We start from the raw sequence: 19,730 nt of genomic DNA on the forward strand, positions 1-19,730 counted from the left end.
CCTGCCCACGCTCTGGGTGGCCCCAGTCCTGCTCCCTAGGGAGAGGGCCACTCGGTGCGCCCCACCAGGGGAAGGACAGCCCCAGACTTGTTGAGGCTGCTAGGGATGCCAGTGCCCGGGGCCACCCTCCCCCGCCAGGTGTGCAGGCAGGAGGTGGTAAAGCACCAGGGCTCGGGCCATGGGGCTGGAGACGCAAGGGGCCTGCAGGGGGAGGAAATGAGCAGTGGGGAGGCACGCAGGGGGCTCTGCTCTCCCCACCCCCGCAGGACCTGTGACAGAGGCCCCTTCCCCCTCCGCACTCAGGGTGACCCCCCCCACCTTCCACTTTAAATCTGGCTGCACATACAGAACCTTTATTGGGTATCCGCCATGCAGAGGGAGGAGTCTGCTGCAGGGATCCTTTCACACTGGCCCCAACTTGGGCCGCCTCATTCCTAGGACACCCCAACCTCCCTGTGACACCCACTTGGGGATGCCCTAAAGCGGTTGGACCCCTGCACCCCCCCTCTTGTCCATCACCCACAGAGCCCGCGGTCCCCAACAAGAGCCCTCCAGCCACCCCCAAAAGCGGTGCTCCGAGGTCCCTGGGCCTGCGGTGGCCATGAGGCTCAGCGGGGGGTGAGGGCCTGGGGCTCCTCAGGTTTTCTGAATCACCACCTGGAACTTACCTGGAAGAGAAGAGCAGGCTTTAGCTAGAGGTTGGGATCTGAGGGGCGAGGCAGAAAGCACCTGCAGAGCTCAGAGATGCGCCTCCCTGCCCTGCACCAGCAGACTGGGTGGCCTTGGGCTGGTCGGAGGGGATGCTGCTCCCCGCCCACCTGACCCGCATCCCAGCGCCGTGTGGGTGACTAGGAGCATGAAGGTCAAGCATGCAGGCTGCTAAGGAGGGGCCAGCACGGGCTTCTGTGGCATGTGTTGCTCAGGTCCTGCCCACTTGGCCTCAGGTCCCCCTGCCATGAGTAGGCCTGGGGGACCGGCAGAGGGACAAACACCTGGGGGGGGGGGGGCAGACAGCAGAGGGCAGGCTGGCCCCAGGGAGGCGTGAAGCTTCAGCTCATCTGATGGAGGGCCCTGGGGGTCAGGAGGACACCCCATCAGGCAGGCTGCAATCCACAGGCCCTGGCTGCCCTTTGGGGACCCCCATCGAGCACCAAGCAGGCTGACTTCTATCACGTCCACCCATAATAACGTTCACAACCACTAGACCAGCGCGTGGTCTGTCGGCAGTTCTCCGCTCCGGACGGCACAACCTAGGGAAGCAGGCTGGGGGTGGGGGCGCACCACAGAGCCTGGGCACGTGACTTAAGCTCTCGGGGCCTCAACTTCCCCATCTGTCAGTGGGGCTCAGCAGCCCGGCCCCGCCTCCCAGAGCCATGGGAGCAGGGATAGGACTCTGGAGCCCCACCACACCTGAGGGATGGGGAGGGCCCCCTCCCCCACGACTCACAGGTGGGCAGGGATGCCACGGAGGCGGTGACCAGGCTCTTGATGCCCAGGATGCAGAGGGCGCCTCGCAGGAGGCCGCAGGTGAAGGCCAGGAACTGGGGACGGGGAGGGGCGGGGCACACGTCACCCAGGGAAGCAGGGAGGCCCACACCCAGGCCCAGGGCTCCACACACAGTGGGGGCAACTCCTCCCCTGGGTCCTGGGCCAGCCCCTCAGCTTGAGGGGAGGCCACCTTGGGGTGGGGGCTGAGGAAATAGGGGGAGGTCAAGTCCAAGCACCTTCCCTACCTTGGGTGCTTCCTCCAGATACTGCAGGCCCGAGGCCATCCGGATGAGGAGAGGGAAGCTGTTGTCCTGCAGGACGTAGGTCCCCTGGGGACAGAGAAGAGCCCAGTAGGGGCTGGGGGGGCACCTGTGCATTGGTAGTGGGGGACGGAAGACCAGGACCTAGCGCCCCTTGCCCCATTGGGCTGCGGTCTGGAAGGACCTGGGCCTCAGAACCCCTGTCGTCATGGGCCCCATCCTTCAGAGCTCCAGAAGGGCCCAGGGGCTTCCCAAGCTGGGCCGAGGATCCACCCACAGGGTGTGCTGGTCCTAACCCCTCTAGTGGCCTGGCTCCCGAAGTAAACAGCTGCACAGGCCCTTCCTCCTGGGGCTGTGGTGAGAAGCTGCAGGCCGGGCCGGGCAAAGCATGGGCACCTAGTGGGGACTCCGCTGTCACGCCAAGGAGAGGTGCTGCCGACCATGGGACAGCCTACTGCTCACCCTGGGGCCCCATCTTGGGAAGCTTGTGGACATTCTGGAAATAGCTGTAACCACCACCACCCCCCACCACCCCCGCCCTGCCCATTGCGGCCTCCTGGCTCCCTTCAGAGGATTGGGCAGAGGCCCAGAGAGGGGCCGTGTTGCCAGTCGGGGAACCTGGCTCTTGCCGTCGAGCTTAGGGCCGCCCCACTCCCCCCCAGCCAGCGGTGGCCGGGCCGCTGCACCCTCCCACCCGAGGGGCTCTCCTCCTGCGTCCTCTTGGCTTCGGTGTCCACCTGGAGTCGGGAAGCTGGGCCCCAGGCGCACACAACACACCTGGTGATTGGTGCGGAGGCTGTCCATCTGCTTCTGGAACACGGCCACCCACAGGTCTTTGCACAGGAACTTGAGGATGTCCAGCTCCTCTCTGAAGGCCAGTGTCTCCTGGGGCAGCCTGGGGGGCAGTGGCAGCCGCTTGGGCCCGGCCGACGCTGTGGGGCCGGGAGGGGCCGGGATGGGGAGCCCAGGGTAAGGAAGAGGGAGGAAGCCAGGCTGGGCTCCTCTCTAGAGCAACACAACCCAGGCAGGGACCTGACCTCAGCTCCTGCCTGCCTCCAGCCAGCCAGCGCAGGGGAAGGGCAGCAAGCATCGGCTCTCACCTCTCACCCAGGGCCTGGCCCACACGGAAGCCCATGCCCTCCAGGACACACAGGCTCATCTTCTGTCCCTAAAAGGTCAGGGAAGAGAGGTTCAGGGGCCCGCAGCCACCTCCACCTGGGAGCCACCTGGGATAGCAGCCGCAGAGGGTACTCTAAGACCAACGTGCCCATCCCTGCCTGCTCGGGGCTGAGGAGAGCCAGGAGGGAGCGCCTTCCAGGGCAGGTTCAGGCCTTCGGATGCCTTCAGGTGCCGTGGGCTCTTGAGACCGGCACCCCCTTGCCTCGGGAAAAATGGGGGTGTTCCCCAGGCTCGGCCTCAGCCTGCCTGTCAGCTCCTTCCTGAGACCACCCGTCACTTGTCGCGAGCGTTTCCAGCTCTGTGCGGGTAGGCAGCACGCTCATCACCCCAGGCAGGGGCTCCAGGTGACTGGCCGAAGGGCTCGTGTGGCAGTGGGCATGCGGCCGCAGGGCCCACCCTCCTGGACCGGCCGGCAGGAAGCTGGAACAATCAGCTGTGGTCGTCATGCCTTAAAACATCAGCCGGGGAGGGCCCCACGGGGGCTCGGGCTGGGAGATACCCGCTCGGGGGCTCGGGGAAGGCAGGCCAGGGTCCCACGGCAGGAAGGGCAGAGGCACGGGGATGCACGTGGTGTCCGGGCACGGGCCTGCGGTGCTGATGGCAAGGCCCGAGGAGAGTCGGCCTGTATGTCATTCTTCGGGGGGGGGGGGGGGGGGGCCTGAAGAGAACGGAGCGAGGCAGGCATCGAACTACCAGGACAGCACGTATGGAGTGAGGCGCCCTGCTCCTCCAGGAGAGGGGCCCCTCGGCTCACTCACGGCCCCCTGTGGCCACGCCCGGACGCCTCCCTTCCCCCCTGCCGTGGCCCGGGTCGGGTGCTCGTTCCCAGCCTGAGCCATCCGTGGAGCGGGGTCCTGGGCTGACCTTCAGCAGCCAGCACCGGCCTCGGCACAAGGGGGCCGCGCGGCTGCCGATCGGAGTGAGCAGTGGGGATCCGAGCGCGCACCGTGCGCCGGGTGCTTTCTACGCACCTCCTGTTTAACTTTAACAACCCTGTAAGGCAGGTTTTATTTCATACCCGGAACCCGGGGCTTGGAGGAGCGAGGGGACGGGGGGGCCGGCTTGCAAACCTGGGCAGGGCTGGCTGCCAAGCCTTGATGGCTGGGGGGGGGGGCAGGGGGGCGGCGGTGGTCAGGATGACACCCCCGGCTGTCCCGGCCTTCAGTGGGGTGGCCAGGGCTGTGGCCCACCTTGCGGGGAGGGGAAGTGCTGGGAGTAGGGAGGCCCGAGCACGGGTCGCCCGTGTCCTCGAGCAAGGTGGCCTTCTTCTCTGCCTGGCCGCCCCGGCTCCTCGGGCCTTGCCCACCGTTCCGTGCTCCTCCTGCGGGAACCGGACCTGGTGATGACACGGCTTCCTGCTGGCTGGCGCTGGCCAGCCCTCTGGTCCGTCGGTCAGCACACGCCTCTGGTGTCCTCGGGCACAGCTGATGACTAAGGCTTGCGGAGATGAGCTCAGGTGGGAGAGACAGTGAGGGGGACACGGGCCCCGAGCCCCGGCCTCCTCCCGGGGAAAGAGAGGACAGTGTTAGCCGTGCTACCTCCCTCCCTGTATCCTTATGAGGATTAAATGCGGGCCAAGTGCTCCCAGCCGGCTCAGCAAGTGTTACTGTCCCTGTCACTCACCACCTCTGCGTCTGTCAGCCTGGGTGACCAGCCGGAGGCGGACGGAAAGCCCCACGAAGGAGGGGCTCTGATCCATGGGCCGACTTAGCTCAGCACCTAGAAAGCCGCCTGCCACACCCTCGGCTAGCTTTCTCTGACAGGTGGTAGGGTCCCCGCGCTCCCGTCCCCTCCCTTCCAGAGGTGAGCGCCTTAAAGAGGCAGGGCCAGCCTCCACTCTGACCGCGCACATCTGTGTCCCTGAGGCCTGCCCAGCGCGTGGGGACTCTCTCTCGTTCATTCCACAGACGTTTCCCGGTGGCCTCTAGGGGCTGGCCACTGTGCCCGGGGGTGGGGGGCAGGGGGTCACAGGTGCGCAGGTGGACAACCCATATGCGAGGGGAGCCGGGTAGCTCCCCCCAGAGCAGGGGTCCCCAGGGTGCTTCTCAGAGGAGGAGGCCGGGAAGGGGAGGGAACTCCCAACAGAGGCTGTACGCCAAGGCAAGGAGGCAGGAAGTGGGATTGGGGGGGTGCAGCTCCGGCCATGAGGCGGGGGGATGGTGCCCGTAGACCAGGCTGAGGGGGGCGCCGTGGGAGAGGGTGCGCCAGTCCCTGCCCCGACCGTGCAGGAACTAATGGAGCTGTTAGCGGCTTCAGCCCAGGCGGGGACATCGGGGACATGGCCGGGAGAAAAGCCACGCTCTGAGTGCTCCCCTGGGGCCAAGCGTGAAGGGAGAGGAGCGAAGCAGGGAAGGGAGTGGGGCGGCACCCCAAGCCCGGGTCATAGCCAGGACAGCGGCCCTGAGGGCGGAGAGCCCAGGAGTCAGCAGGGTCCTCAGCCAGGCCAGGGAGCCCCGGGGTGGGGGTGGGGGGAACGTTCTGGAAAGGTCTCCCTTCAGTGAACTTCAGACTGCCTGGGTTCAAGGCCTGGCTCCGCTGCTTACTGACCTTGGACAAGCTATCTCATAGCCCCAGGCCTCAGTTTCCCCGTGTGTGAAATGGGCCTGACGGCTGGCCCTACCTCACAGCGGTGGTGTGACCCGCACTGGGCAACAGCCCCTCCCCAGCTGGTGGCACCGCCGGACTCAGCCCGAGCTGGAGGCCAGTGACGTATGTGCGGGACTGGAAAGATCGGGGCGGTGGGGTACGGGAACAACAGACGTGCAAGGCAGAGGCCGAGGATGAGCAGGTGACAGAGGAAGAGGGTGGAGGAGGAAGGGGAGCAGAAGCCTCCCGGCTCTATCACCACCTGCCTCCCCCGTTCCCTACAAAAGCTCTTCATGGATTAGAGGTTTGTTATTCTTACAAAAGCCTGGGCGGGGGCTCTCATCCTCCCGGCCCAGCCCAGAGCCAGAGCCAGAGCAGTTCTGGGCTCCTGGCACCCGCCCCCCACCTCAGATGAGTTCACAACAGCCCACTGAGAGGAAACAAGATCATGCAGGAACAGAGGGGAGCCTCTTTGAGAAAGCCCTCCTAGCGTCCCCCCAACAGCACAGGAGCTGGGAGGAAGGGGCAGCCAGAGGGGCAGCCCTAGGAAATGGGAAGTATGGTAGCGAAAATAACAAAGGGAGCTGACGGACAGACACATCTGTAAGGGGGATGAAGCCTCCTAGGCTGTCAAGGAAAACCCACGAGGTAGAAAAAACTGGCCGAGAAGTTGTAAGTCACGCGGAAGGGACCCAGACAGTCCAGTGTTCATCCGAGAGCCAAGAAGACGCACTGGAACCATGTGGAAGAAAGATCGCAGACACAGTAAGAGAAGAGGGTGCTCCGCTGCAGGAAGGTTCAAGTATTCGGACGGAAAAGCGCCACCAAGCCCCGAGGAGGAGGATGGGGAAACAAGCGATCCGACCGGAGCCTCCCCACCAGCCCGTGCATCCTGAGCCCTGGACTCGCAGAGAACATCATGGACCGAAGGCGGGGAGTGGGCAGAGGCCCCATGCCAGGCTCCTTCCCATCTCTTCTGCTGCCCTGGCCCTCAGTGATCTGTGCAGGCCCTGCTGGGGGACCTGGGGGACAGGCTGCCAGGGTTCCTGCCTTAAGAGGAGCACGGGGAGAGGTGACGTCCTCGCTCCCCTAGGTGCATGGGTAAGTAAGAATGAGCTCACCTCCCACCCTGTGGCCCTGAACTCACCTCTCGCATCCACCCAAGTGGTCCCAGACACCCCCAGATCCCACCTTCCCCCCCCAAACACTCCCAAAGCCCCCACAGGCCTAATTCCTCCCACCCCAGGCTGAGTGCCTGCCTGTGCACTGGGCCCCGGCTGCGTGTCCGTTCGGGCTCATTCACGTGGCCTGAGAAGCCTTTCTAAAAAGTAGATCTGCACCCAGCACACCTCAGCTTAAACCTTCTATGGCTCCCACTGCTCTCAGGACGGAGCCCTAGCTCCCACCGCTAGCTCCCTGGCCTCGAGTGCATGGTGCCCCCTCCAGGGCTCTGTCCCTGGGGGTCCACTCTGCCAGGAATGGGGGGGGGGTTCCCAGGTTCTTGCTGAGGGCAGGGGCTGCATGTGATAGCTGCCCAGGCTGGCACGGGCACTGGCCGGGCCTGGGTGGCGGAAGGTCTGGCCCAGCAGGGCTGCTCCTGGGCCACCTGTCAGAGCTCCCAGAGTAGGGGACTGATGCTCTCTGCTCTGCAGAGTTAACTCCTTTGCCCCCCGGCTTTCCTTATCTTCAAAGCTGCTGAGGTGCTCAAATGACAAGCACCTCCTCCTTCCTGGGCTTTTCCAGCTCTGATAACAAAGGCCCTTTGCCCTCCTGGCTCCTCTGGCTAGTCTTCCACTCTACCTGTAACCGTCCAGAAAAATCCATTCAATAGCCCCAGATGACCACCACACCAGGCAGGAAATGGAAACCTCCAAAACTCCTGGGCACGTGTGCTCTGGGGACAGAGGAACGAGCCCACCATCCCTGTGCTCAAGGAACTTGGCAGCTGGTGGGAGGGACAGACCTGAAGCCACAGACGAGCTCTGGAGCCCGAAGCCTGAGTCCCGATTTCCCCTCTGATTTGTGCCCGTGCAGCCCAGGGAAAGCCCCCCCACCCTGGTGCCTCAGTCCGTCCTCTGTAAAATGGGGTGGTAATGTCTACTTTGCAAGGTCGTTCTGAGGACTCAGTCTGACAGAATACCGTGCTGGGGATACCATAAGTCCCCAACAGGAGGCCTGCATTTGGTTCAGACAGGATACCTGTTGGACCAAAGAGAAGGAACAGAAAGAGGAAGAGAGAGGAGGGGGCAGGAGTGGAAGAGACAGGGCTGAGCAAACAGCAGTTCTTTTTTTTTTTTTTTTAAGATTTTATTTATTTATTTGAGAGAGAGAATGAGAGAGAGCATGAGAGGAGGGAGGGTCAGAGGGAGAAGCAGACTCCCTGCTGAGCAGGGAGCCCGACGTGGGACTCGATCCTGGGACTCCAGGATCATGACCTGAGCTGAAGGCAGTCGCCTAACCAACTGAGCCACCCAGGTGCCCCAGTTCTCTCTTTTTTAAAAAAGATTTTATTTGAGAGAGAGAGCATGAGTTTGTGGGGGAGGGGGGAGATGAAGAGGGAGAAGAAGCTCCCTGCTAATTCGGGGCTCGGGGCTCAATCCCAGGACCCTGGGATCATGGATCATGACCTGAGCTGAAGGCAGATGCTCAACCGACTGAGCCCCCCAGGCGCCCCAAACAGCAGTTCTCCTGATACGGCCCTGAAAATGGGGCTTCCAAGTGGCAGGCACATGGGGGACCCACGGCAGACCTCACCCCTGGCTGCACCTGGGAAGCACTGGGGAGCTCCGGGGTAGGACCCCAGCACGGGAATCCCAGCAGCAGCTGGGTCCCGGGCACGTTCGTGTGCTTTGAAAGCCCATAGTGAGCACAGCTAAGTAACCCAGCATTTCCCACACTTGCTTGACCACAGAAACCCATTAAAATCCTCCCAGAGGGGCGCCTGGGCGGCTCAGTCATTAAGCGTCTGCCTTCGGCTCAGGTCATGATCCCAGGGTCCTGGGATCGAGTCCCACATCGGGCTCCCTGCTCCGCGGGAAGCCTGCTTCTCCCTCTCCCACTCCCCCTGCTTGTGTTCCCTCTCTCGCTGTGTCTCTGTCAAATAAATAAATAAAATCTTAAAAAAAAAAAAAAAATCCTCCAGAGAGTGCCAGGGAAGGGGCGCTGAGAAATGCGGGCCAGAGTTTACAGCGCGCAGGCTCTGGAGGTGGGAGACCTGGTTACATTCCTGACTCTGGCACTTGAGAGCAAGCGCTCCTGTCCATCAAAGCCTTGGTTCCTCAGGCTCCAAAGCCTACAAATCGGGGAGGATTGTGCTGACCTCTGCGGGTCAAGTAGGAGGATCAAATGAAATCGGGAGTGTGAAGCCCATGAGTGTGTGCAGGAAACATTCATTTGTGGTAGGTGCTGTTATTATTACAAATCCCAGTCCCCACTCCAGCCTTCCACAGCAGGGGGGCTGCGTCCACTTCAACAAACCCACGCTGAGGACCTACTGTGTGCAGAGGACCTACTATGTGGTGATCAACACAGACCTGGTCCTAGCCCACATGGTGCACAGTCTGGGGGCGGGGGGCTAATGTGAATCAAAGGGACCTATAATTCAGATACATACTTGGGTATGATAGGGCTCCCAAGGACAAATGGGAGGGGCCTGCAAGAACGTCACAATGCCACCTGACTTGGATTGGCGCCCAGGGAAGGCTTCCCAGAGGAAGGGGCATTTGAGCCAAAATCCGAAGGATTAATCGATGTGGACACAATGAAGATATGACAGGTGAAACGAGCTGAGAGATGAGGGAGGAGGCTGGTACAGGGGCAGAGAGGGGCCTGGACTACAGGGCAGGGGTGGGGAGAAGTGGGGAGAAGTGGCAGGGCCTGGTTGGGGGCTGCTGGTGAGGGAGAAAAGGCTGATGTCGGGGATACGGGAGTTTCAAGCCAGGCTGGATGGGGTACCGAGACCCCCAACACACAGGCCTATGAGCACTCTCTATCCCACGCTTTATCTTTCTCATGGCATTTCCTTAACATTCTAGACTTTATTCATTTATCTTAGTTCCCCCCCCCCGCCCACTCCAGGAGGGCCAGGAGTTTTGTAGGGTTCACTGAGGAATTCCCAGAGCCTACCATGGGGCCTGACACTTGGTAGGTTTGAGATGAAGTGTGTGTAATGAATAAACTCAAAAGAAACTGTTGAGATGAGAAGCAACACCCTCCTTGGGGCTCCTAAACCAGAAAACCTAAGCCAGTAAAAACATCTTGCATACTGATGATGACGATGATCATGCTAAGAATAATAATGGAAAAAAAAATTAATCACAGCGCTCACTTCTCAAGCACCTTACTCTCTCCCCAACCCATTCTTTTTAGTAACAGACTTTAAAACAGGAGCTCCCATGTTCTGGGGGCGGATTAGGTGCTTGACATCACCCTAAGTGCTTTAAAGTTTGAGTCATTTATTCCTCAGAAGAACCAACTTCCAAAATGCCAAGCATGCTCCTACCTCAGGGCTTTGCACCTGTGGTTCCTTTCCTTCTTCTGGAATGCGCTCCACCCACTCCCACCCCACCCCCACCCTGCCTTAACTTCCTATAGTCTGTGCCTTGGGAAGGCTTTCCTCCACCATCAATCACTCCATCCCTAGTTTTTTCATGACTCTATGGAATTTTTTTTTTTTAAGATTTTATTTATTTGAGCGAGAGGGCACAGGTGGCAGAGGGGGATGCAGGCTCCCCGCTGAGCAGGGAGCCGGAGGTGGGAATTGATTCCAGGACCCTGGGATCATGACCTGAGCCAAAGGCAGACGCATAATGGATTGAACCACCCAGGCGCTCCTCTATGGAAGTTTTCTTTATGGAACTTCTCACTAGGCAGTGGCGTATTTTTGTTTGCCTCCCCTATAAGTTTCTCAAGGACAGGGAAACAGTGCCTGGAATACAACAGGTGCCTAATATGTGTTTGTTGGATGAGTACATGTCCCTCTCTTGAGACTGAGGTGCTGTTATAATGCCCATTTTACTAAGAAGGAAACTGAGGCACACAGGGGATAGTCACTGACTCTCACACCTAGTTAGTGGCGCATTCAACCCAGGCAGTAAGTCCTTGGTACACGTCCAATAATAGTAATTATGATAATTACTACCTGCTGACTCTGTGCTAGGCCTTGAGCTAAGCTTTAGCCGGAGCTGCCTCCCTCACTTTTAGCAGTAACCCGTGAGGCCGGCCCTGCTGCGATCCCCACTTTACAGAGGAGGGAGCCAGCGCCATGCGAGGCAGGGGCGGGGTCGGAGTTCGACCCGGGCCGTTGACCCGCCCTCCGCACTTCCCAGGGCCTCGATCCGCCTTTCCCGCCGCTGCCCGCGCCTCCTCCCCCCGGGTCCCGGCGCTCACCCCAGGGCCAGGGTCGGAATGGTGCGCCCACAGCTCCGCCACCATCTCCGTGTGCAGAAACTCGAACAGTGCCGGGTCCGCCATGCGCCGGCCTCGCGCCCAACAACCGTCCAGCGCTTCGCGCTCTCATTGGTCCGGCTGGGCAAGCCCCGCCTCCTGCACCGGGCGCGAGCCCGCCCACCCCCGCCTCCATTGGTGTTTCAGACTGGCCCCGCCTACCGGGCTCACATGGTGCGCGCGTGAACCCGGGAGACTTGGAGGGAGGGCCTCTTTTCATTGGCCACACGTAACAGCATCTCCGCCCTTCCCCTTCGTCTCCAGTCTGTTTCCGGGTTGCCGAGCATTTTCATTGGCCGAATCACTGGTTACCTGCGCCAAACCTCGTATTTTAAAAAATTTCCATTTGTCCACTCGCCAAGCAGCACAATCCGGAAGCGGCAGCCCAGCCGCCTTCCTATTGGTCGTACCTATACTCACGTGACTATTCCCCCCTCCCATACACACAGCTGGTTTGGAGCGCTTGCTTTGCTGGTAGGTAGCCGAGCGACCCACGTGTTTGGCCGCCATGCCCGCCCAATGTGCTCCCGTATTGGTTGGGGTTGTCACCCTCCTCCCTCCGTGAAGACGGCGCGCTTGGGCTGCGTAGCGGATCCTGCAGGCTCGAAGCTTCGGTAACCAGGTACGGTGTTCGGTGATAGCGCTGCCCCGCGCCCACACTCGTGTACCCTCCCCAGAGTCCAGCTGGGCTGTCACCCTTTTTGAGACCCTGGTCTGGAGCCCGTGTGCTTCCGGATCTGACAAAGGCTCGGAGGACGGTGTGGCGGGTGTGGCCTCTGCTAGGAGGCAAAATCGCAGAGGTCGGGTTGGTACTCTGGGAGCTCGGGCCCCAGAGCCTTCATCCCATCTGGTCCTCCGTTCCCCCGTCAGTGCGCAAAGAGGGTGGGGTCCAGTGGCTCCCATTATCTCTGGCAGCAGGGATGATGAGCCCGTTTACAGAAGAGGAAACTGGGGCCCAGGCAGGGGACGCAGATGGCCCCAAATCGCTCAGCTAGTCACTGAAGGGGTTGGGAATCCAGAACCTGCGCCTTTGAACCACCGCCGGGCGCCTCTCATGCCGTCCCTTCGCCCCTCTTCTCCCTAGTTCGGCGCCATGGCGTCCCAGGGTCGTAGGCGGAGGCCGCCGCGGAGGCCCGAGACGGTGGTGCCCGGGGAGGCGGCCGAGACGGACTCGGAGCTCTCTGCGTCCTCGTCGGAGGAGGAGCTGTACCTGGGTCCCTCGGGCCCGACGCGCGGCCGCCCCACGGGGCTGCGGGTGGCCGGGGAGGCCGCGGAAACCGACTCGGACTCGGAGCCGGAGCCGACCGCCGCGCCGGGGGACCTGCCTCCGCTGGTGGTGCAGCGGGACACGGCCGGGGAGGCCTGGGCCGCGGAGGAGACCCCGGCGCCGGCCCCCGCGCGCTCGCTGCTGCAGCTCCGGCTGGCCGAGAGCCAGGCGCGCCTGGACCACGACGTGGCGGCCGCGGTGAGCGGCGTGTACCGCCGCGCGGGCCGCGACGTGGCCGCCCTGGCTAGCAGGCTTGCGGCCGCCCAGGCCGCAGGGTTGGCGGCGGCCCACAGCGTGCGCCTGGCGCGGGGGGACCTCTGCGCGCTGGCCGAGCGCCTGGACATCGTGGCCGGCTGCCGCCTGCTGCCCGACATCCGCGGCGTGCCGGGGACCGAACCTGAGCAAGACCCGGGACCGCGGGCCTAGCGGGAACCCACTCCCTGGCCTGGCTCTGCGCCCTGGGGGTAGTCCTTGAGGCCTCCGGGACCTGGCCCCGTTATCCTGTGTAGCTCCCCGCGCATCTTGCTGTCACCCTCAGGGCGAGCCTTGCCCGCTGGATAACGCTGCGTGGTGGGGGGTGGGGGGGTGGAGATGATAATATTGTGCAGCCTGGCCCTGCCTCTAGCATCTGGTTCCTCGCTCTGGCCCTGCCCCTGTCCCTGCTCGCTGGTTCCCAGCCTGTCCCTGAGGCTTGGCTCCAGCCCCTAGTAACTAGTAGCTCCTTGATCTTTCTCCATCCTGGGGTCTCATGTTGCTTCGCCTTTCCTTGTGCTCCGCCTGTCTTGACTTTGGTTTCTGCTTACGGGGACTGGTCTTGTTTCTTCCCATAGGAGCCCCAGAATCTGGCGCAGATTCCATAGCATCTTCCTTCACTCCCTTGGCTCTGCCTAGCCCCACTTGTGGAATTTTGTCCCCCTAGGCTGGGGGCCCTTTTTCTGCTCCTCAGGTTTGGCCCTGGTTCCATCTGCTAGTCCTGGTTCTGCTATCTCCTAGCTTCCAGTCCTTGGGCTTAGCTCCAACCCCTGGGCCCAGTCTTGTTTCCTGAGTCCAGCTACCTTTAGGATTAGTTTTGCTTCTTTTGCCTTTCCCATTATGCTTATACTAGCTACTTGATCTTTAGCTTCATAGATGCCACCCGCCCCCATGGTTTCTTTCATCAGGCAGAAGATGAGGCTCCCTCCTGACCCAAGGGAGTCCTCCCAATTTTCCAGGCCCAAGATAGCATCTTCTCCAGACCCTCTAGACCAAGTTGTTACATTCTCCCCACCCTCCAAGCCAAGGTGGCATTTTGTGTCCAAGCTCTAGATACAATGTGGGTCTCCTTCTGATTCTCCAGGCTGACAGTGGCACTCTTCAGGCACTTAGGGCCTATTACAGTCTTTCCCAGGTACTTTGGGTACCTTATGATGCCAGTTTGCAGATAAGGACCACACACATGGTGTCTGTTCCCTAGGTTGGCCCCTGGAGACTACAGGGATTTGGATTTCTGGCTCGGCTCAGGGTCTGGGGTTAGCAGACTCTCTGCCCTCTCTTCTGCCGCCAGCCCTGGCCCCCAAGTCCCATTCATATTTATCCACCTCCCCCACTTTGTAATCCCAACCTGAAGCTGAGATCTGAGGCCCCCACCCCAGGAGAGAGAAGTGAGGAAGAGTGCTCTGTGCCTGTCTCATTAAAACTCAAAACAGTTACTGCTATGGGGAATTTGTCTTGTCTCCCCATCTAAGCAGGGGGTAGGTTTGTTGATGATTTCTCTGAGAATGGGGCTCCCAAGAGATCTTTCATGCCCGGCCTATTGAAGGGGAAACTGTAGCTGGGAAATCGGGACCCCTAGTTTTTTTTTTGCCCAGGTTCTTCGTTTACTCACATTTTGTTAATTCAGCACACCATTACCGAGCACCTGTTCTGCACCTGTCCTGTGCTGGGTATTGGGGGTACAACAGCCAGCCCAGGCCCTCACAGAGCTTACAGCCCACTGGGGGAGACAGACATTAATAAAATATTCTCCTAAATAAACGGGCAGTTTTCATAATTGCAATTTTATACTTTAGCTGTGATTTTTCTGGCCACTCTGTTGAGTGCCGGGAAGACGTACAGGAATTTTGTGAGGGCGGAACCGAGATCTCTCTGACCTTGTCTGGGCAGATGGGGGGAGGTCACATGGCTTCGCCGAGAAAGCAATGCATGAGTTTGAGCTGAGCCCTGACGCTGTAAAGAGGTGAAACTGGATTGAGTGGAGAAGAGTTTCGGGGGTGGGGGGCAACAGCATATGCAAAGGCCCTGAGTCAGAAGGGAGCATAACTATTTAATAGAAGAAGGTGCAGTCTTCCATTGGAGAGAGCAGTAGGGCGGGGGGGTGGGTAGCTGGGGAGAAGGTGGGGTGAGTGGTGTAACCAGCAGAGGCCAGATGAAGCTGGGCTTTTTTTTTTTTTTTTTAAGATTTTATTTATTTATTTGACAGAGACACAGCGAGAGAGGGAACACAATCAGGGGGAGTGGGAGAGAGAGAAGCAGGCTTCCCGCTGAGCAGGGAGCCCGATGCAGGGCTCGATCCCAGGACCCTGGGACCATGACCTGAGCCGAAGGCAGACGCTTAATGACTGAGCCACCCAGGCGCCCCGAAGCTGGGCTTTTAAACCAGGTGAGGACTCGGCCTCTATCAAACAACCAGTAAGCAGAGAATGGTGCCACTGAAGGAGTGTTTCATGAAGGAGACTCTGGGACTGGTGCTTCTGTAGGGTGTCTGCCTCTGGAAAAATACCCAGAAATGCTGGTTTAAAAATAAACGAACTGGGGCGCCTGGGTGGCTCAGTCGGTTAAGCGCCTGCCTTCCACTCGGGCCATGATCCCAGGGTGCTGGGATCAAGCCCCACATCGGGCTCCCTGCTCAGTGGGGAGCCTACTTCTCCCTCTCCCTCTGCCCCCGCCCCTCCACTCGTGCTCACTCACTCTCAAATAAATAAAATCTTTAAAAATAAAATAAACATCCTTTGAATGTAGAGCGGAGCTCAGAAGAGAGCATGGGAAATCTCCCCAGCCCACATTGCAGAGATAGCTTCAAACTGGGGGCCCTGATAATCTTTGCCCAGAGACAGGACTTTGGAATTTAATGGCTGCCAGGCCTTGGGCCAGACTGTTTGGAGAGAAGCAGAGGCCCCTGCATAAAACTCTCGGTCCCTCAGAGTGAAGCTACACCTCCAATGAGAGCATGTGGTGGAAGAAAGGCTGATTGATACCAGAGAGACACACCCAGGAAACTTGCCCATCTTGGGCTTGGGCTCTGGGTTGAGGGAATGTTTCCTCGGGGACTTCACAACCACCGGCTTGACTGGGGTTTGGATTGACCCTTGCGGAAGAGGCCAGGAAACCCCCAGCATAGAAATGAACTGAAGGTGAGCTCTGGTGCAAGCGGGGGGACACATCCCCAAGTGACCTGATGCCGAGTTAGAGCAGGTTCGGGTCACCCAAATTTAAGGACACGATCGAAAATTGCAAACACACCTGAGGATGATGTGATGAGCTAGTCTGGGCTGCTGGTTCCCTTCCCCAAATTTAACCTTGGAGAACCTGGAAGAAAGAAAGCATCCTGTCATGGTGTTGACGTGCCTAGTCGGATAGCGGCCGGTTTGTGCGCTAAGCGTGCAGACGCCCAGCAAACGGGGGATAAGCCTAAGGCCAGAGGTAAATCTATGGGATCCATTTGGAACGTCTCGAGGGGCAGTGAGGGCCCTGCAGGGTTACCCAGGTATGCTGCTCTCCCCTAGAAATCTGGTGCGATTCACGAAAGGTGCACTGGGAAATGATTTGGTCAGAAACGTGGATGCCACAGCAGAACCGACTCTCCTGCAGCTCCTTGGCCATCCCTCGTCCGCACACAGGTCCTGGGATTTGCCACTGATAAGCGCAAGCCAGAAGGTCAAAAGAGAGGGGGCCATGGGGGCCAACACGTAATCTGCCCAATAATTGCTTAGCACCCTTTGGTGTCCATTTATCTTGTTCAGATTGCACGGCATTTGCCTGACTAGCTAATCACATCGATCAGGGACGAAGGCAGATTTATACACACGGTGGAGAGAGGACGAGGGATCCCTTTCAGGCTGCGTGTTTAGCCACCTTGTCGACTCTGTCCTTCCCTAAACATACAGGGTCAGCGTCCTCAGTCCGGGCTCCCCGGTGCACAGCAGTTTTAGCAGGAAGAGGAATAGCCCGCACTGGGGCAGCGTTGCTATTCCCACTGGCAATAGGAGTCCCAGCAGAGGTTAGGAATCTGCAGGATTGGGGCGCCTGGGTGGCTCAGTCGGTTAAGCGTCTGCATTTGGCTCAGGTCATGATCCCGGGGTCCTGGGATCGAGCCCCGCATCGGGCTCCCTGCTCCGCGGGAAGCCTGCTTCTCCCTCTCCCTCTGCTGCTCCCCCCCACACCCCCACTCATGCGCACTCACTCTCAAAGAAGTGAAATCTTGGAAAAAAAAAAAAGCACCTGCGGGATTTCTAGATGTGTCAGCAGCACGGCAGACTTGGAATTGGAAAGCACAGCCGGAATTGGTGTGGACGGTGGCAGTTTTCTCCTTTGCCACTTAGGTATGCTTCCGGGGCTTCGTGCGGGGAAACTGTGCGGGCCCCGGCTCCGGTTCCCTGCCAGTTCCGTCTGCAGGAGCCGTCACAAAATAGAAGCAAGTCTGGGTTGTCTGCGGGGGGCCAAGAGGCCCGCTGGTGGCCCGGAGACCCTGTGTACCATTGCAGTCGTGGGTGGAGCAGGGACCCCCAGCCGGGGCGATGGGAGAGGGCCGGGTGTCAGTGTCAGAGCCGCGGAAGATGATGGAGGGTGGGTCACAGCCAAGTAGAGGGTGCCATGGCCTGTGAACTTGAATCAGGGCAGGTGCAGCCTCGGGAGCTGGGGCGGCTGCACCCGCTACTGCTGGCAGGCCCGGGCCGACCCGAGAAGTGAGCTCCAGGATGCACCCGGGAGGCAGAAGCTTGTCCTAGAGCGCCCGCCGCCCTCCCACCGTCCTCCCGGGAGCGTAGGGGAAAAGGTCTGTCTCAGTCGGGGAGGCTGAGAGCCGGGGCTGAGCCGGGGCTGCAGGCGAGGCTCATTTTCAAGTTTCAAAGGCGGTCCCTGCCCCCAAGGACCCAGAACTGGGCTGTGAGTGGCATCTGGGAGGAGAGCATGTAAGGGTTGGGCAGGGGCAGCAAAAGGAGCCAGCCGTGGGCGGCAGTCCCCAGCTGCCCCTGGAGAGTCACAAAGCCGTTGTTTGGGTTTGGGGAGAAGGATGGACAGGATTTGGGGGTGAGTTTTCGAGCGCGCCGAGACATCTCGGGGCCCGAGCAGGTGAGAGCGGTTTGCGCCCACTGAAGCTTGGGGTCTGGAGGCGTCATGGCCTCGTTCAGCTAGTGCCTCAAGGAGGACAGGGGAGTCGGAGTCCAAGGTCAGCCCGCCTAGTCTGATTTCAGACTCTGCAGTTGGCAAGAGAAACAGGTGGACTTTGAGTCGCTCCTGGGGCCAACTTCTGTTTTTCTAGGGACTCAACCTGCCAGGACCGCTGACTTTAATTCCTTTTTCCTCCTGCTCCCCCTGCAAGTTGTTTTCGAACAATCGAGAAGCAATGTCTGTGACAGCGCTGAGAGATGGTCCAGCCCGGCCAACCACACTATTTTGGATTTGCCTCCTTATAACAGCGGGGAGATTTGCAATTAAAGCGGAAACGAGGTGTCTGTGTTGTGGGCCTTCCGAGTGTGATGCTGTGTTTCTGAGAACCCTGTGCAACATCCGCAAAGGCCTGTGGGGGCACGACCGAACCCCCGGCCAGGCTCACCTTGGGGGGGAAGGCTTCTAGAATCCGTCCTGTCGGGCCTTGACCAGGGCACCCTCCTGTGTCACTTCCTGGTCATCTGGAGGAGGGTTGGGAGGGGTTCTGGCTCTGTTTCCCCAGGGTGGGGCATTTTTCTCCCGGAGGCCTTGGCCTTTAACTACAGTCTAATCATGGGTGGGAAGGACACCCGTTAAAAGCCAGTCAAGCCCCCAAAGAGCGGGTTACAAATGACCACTAATCTCTCCAGCATGTCTCTAAGTTAGGTGGCATCTTCTGACAGAGGAAGAAAGGGGCTTTGTAGTTTAAAAGGCCCTGCAGCTGGCCAGGGGCTAGAAGCTCTGTTCTGTGGGGGTCCAGGATGCATTCCAGAAGGGCATTGCATGGGAAGGCCTGAAGCGGATGGGTTTCCATTACGGAGCCCTGGGAAGTAGGAGGAGTCGGCAGGGTCGGCAAGGACCTTGTTCCCAGAGCCTCTGCCAAACTATCTTCCTTTCCGTCAGCACTTTCGGAAGTAACCTGTGTCCCCTGGGCCCAGGCATCAGGCCAGAGCGCTTTCTGGAATTCTTGCACGGAAAGGAAAGTTCATGCTGGCAGCTGGATGTTTGAGGGATTTTTCTGGGTAAGTCAGAGGAGTTTTAGGGATTAAAGGAACTTGCTGAGGAGGTGAGGCCAAAATTTGGAGGAGGCTGGGGTTAGATCAGAGGCCCAGGGACAGGGCATTGGGGGTAAAGGGGCATAAAGAGGACGGAGAAGGGGAATTTACCGTGAATGAGGATTTATTCTAACTCTGGTTTCTGTTATTTAAGTGAGCCCCTAAGGCTAGCCCCAAGCTCTTTTTGTCCTTTCAGTTCAATCTTAGGTACTGTTGAAAAACAAAATTCGGGATGCCTGAGTGGCTCAGTCGGTTAAGTGTCTGCCTTTGGCTCAGGTCATGATCCCGGGATCCTGGGATCGAGTTCTGCATCGGGCTCCCTTGCTTCTCTCTCTGCCTCTGCCTCTCTCTGTGTGTCTCATGAATAAATAAATAAAATCTTTTTAAAAAATTCAACTGAGTAAACTTGAGGGTCTAATTGCCTTTATTAAATGCTTTGTGAATCAGGCAGCATCCCATCCAGCAAGCAGAGGGGAGCTCCACTGAGCTAAAGGAAAGGAAAGGTTTATAAAGGCAGGGAGAAGGCATAAAATAATAAGAAGAAGGAGAAGGAGGGGGAGAAAAAGAAGGAGAAAAAGAAGAAGAAAAAGGAGGAGAAAAAGAAGAGGAGGAGGAAGGCGGGGAGAAAGAGGAAGGAAGGATTTACTAGAAGGCTCCGCTCCGTCAAGGTCATCCTCCCAAGGGGGCAGGTGTCTCAGGGGATTGCCTCCAGCCCCTCCTGGGGCTGGTTAAGGCTACATTCCTGAGGGGGTTCAAACTGCAGTTAGATTAAGTATTAAATCTTGATTTACTGATGTTGGGGGACCTCAAGCAGCTCCATGATGGGCCTGTGGTTTTCTTTTTAAAGGTACTAATAAGACATTCATTGAGACATTCGTTGAGGATGAACGCTCTCCAAAATCTTTTTCCAGTGTACAAGTTTTTCCAAATCAAAGGATCCCTCTCTGGCTGTTGACAAGTAGGCTCGTCAAAGGTACACCCGGTCTGATAGCAACTCAACCCCGTAAGTCCTTCCATGGAAAGACCCCGAGTTAACTTTCCTGAGTT

At 59.2% G+C, this 19,730-nt stretch overlaps 2 protein-coding genes across 5 annotated transcripts; one reads left to right on the forward strand and one right to left on the reverse strand.

Annotated features, from left to right (window-relative positions):
• Nucleotides 1-337: 337 nt before the first annotated feature.
• Nucleotides 338-11,038, reverse strand: TRAPPC6A (trafficking protein particle complex 6A). 3 transcript variants are annotated; one of them, XM_034986746.1, is made up of 6 exons: nucleotides 10,902-11,029; nucleotides 2,849-2,916; nucleotides 2,526-2,680; nucleotides 1,734-1,817; nucleotides 1,448-1,541; nucleotides 338-668 (listed from the first exon to the last, which is right to left on the reverse strand). In XM_034986746.1, exons 1-6 carry the CDS (start codon nucleotides 10,983-10,985, stop codon nucleotides 665-667), a joined length of 489 nt encoding a protein of 162 aa, XP_034842637.1. In that variant the 5' UTR covers nucleotides 10,986-11,029; the 3' UTR covers nucleotides 338-664. The 3 variants fall into 3 exon arrangements, with proteins under 3 accessions (XP_034842637.1, XP_034842638.1, XP_034842636.1); XM_034986747.1 differs by having other exon boundaries at nucleotides 2,526-2,643; nucleotides 10,902-11,027; XM_034986745.1 differs by lacking the exons at nucleotides 338-668; nucleotides 1,448-1,541; nucleotides 1,734-1,817; nucleotides 2,526-2,680; nucleotides 2,849-2,916 and adding an exon at nucleotides 3,592-4,425 and having other exon boundaries at nucleotides 10,902-11,038.
• A 409-nt stretch (nucleotides 11,039-11,447) lies between these two features.
• On the forward strand, nucleotides 11,448-14,260 carry BLOC1S3 (biogenesis of lysosomal organelles complex 1 subunit 3). Of its 2 annotated transcripts, XM_034986749.1 has the most exons (3): nucleotides 11,448-11,580; nucleotides 12,043-12,252; nucleotides 12,340-14,260. In XM_034986749.1, exons 2-3 carry the CDS (start codon nucleotides 12,052-12,054, stop codon nucleotides 12,649-12,651), a joined length of 513 nt encoding a protein of 170 aa, XP_034842640.1. In that variant the 5' UTR covers nucleotides 11,448-11,580; nucleotides 12,043-12,051; the 3' UTR covers nucleotides 12,652-14,260. The 2 variants fall into 2 exon arrangements, with proteins under 2 accessions (XP_034842640.1, XP_034842639.1); XM_034986748.1 differs by having other exon boundaries at nucleotides 12,043-14,260.
• Nucleotides 14,261-19,730: the final 5,470 nt, after the last annotated feature.

Source organism: Mirounga leonina, unplaced genomic scaffold, assembly GCF_011800145.1.
Source record: "Mirounga leonina isolate KUSES-001 unplaced genomic scaffold, KU_Mleo_1.0 Mir_376, whole genome shotgun sequence".
Taxonomy (NCBI): Eukaryota; Metazoa; Chordata; class Mammalia; order Carnivora; family Phocidae; genus Mirounga; species Mirounga leonina.

What these genes read in the sequence shown, in the direction of transcription:
- TRAPPC6A (XM_034986745.1), bottom strand. Translation starts at nt 10,985, where the DNA reads ATGGCGGACCCGGCACTGTTCGAGTTTCTGCACACGGAGATGGTGGCG. An exon ending in ATTCCGACCCTGGCCCTGGG is followed by an intron (nt 4,426 to 10,901) that starts GTGAGCGCCGGG and finishes CCCCGGGAGGAG; the next exon opens with GCCGGGGCTCGGGGCCCGTG.
- BLOC1S3 (XM_034986748.1), top strand. Translation starts at nt 12,052, where the DNA reads ATGGCGTCCCAGGGTCGTAGGCGGAGGCCGCCGCGGAGGCCCGAGACG.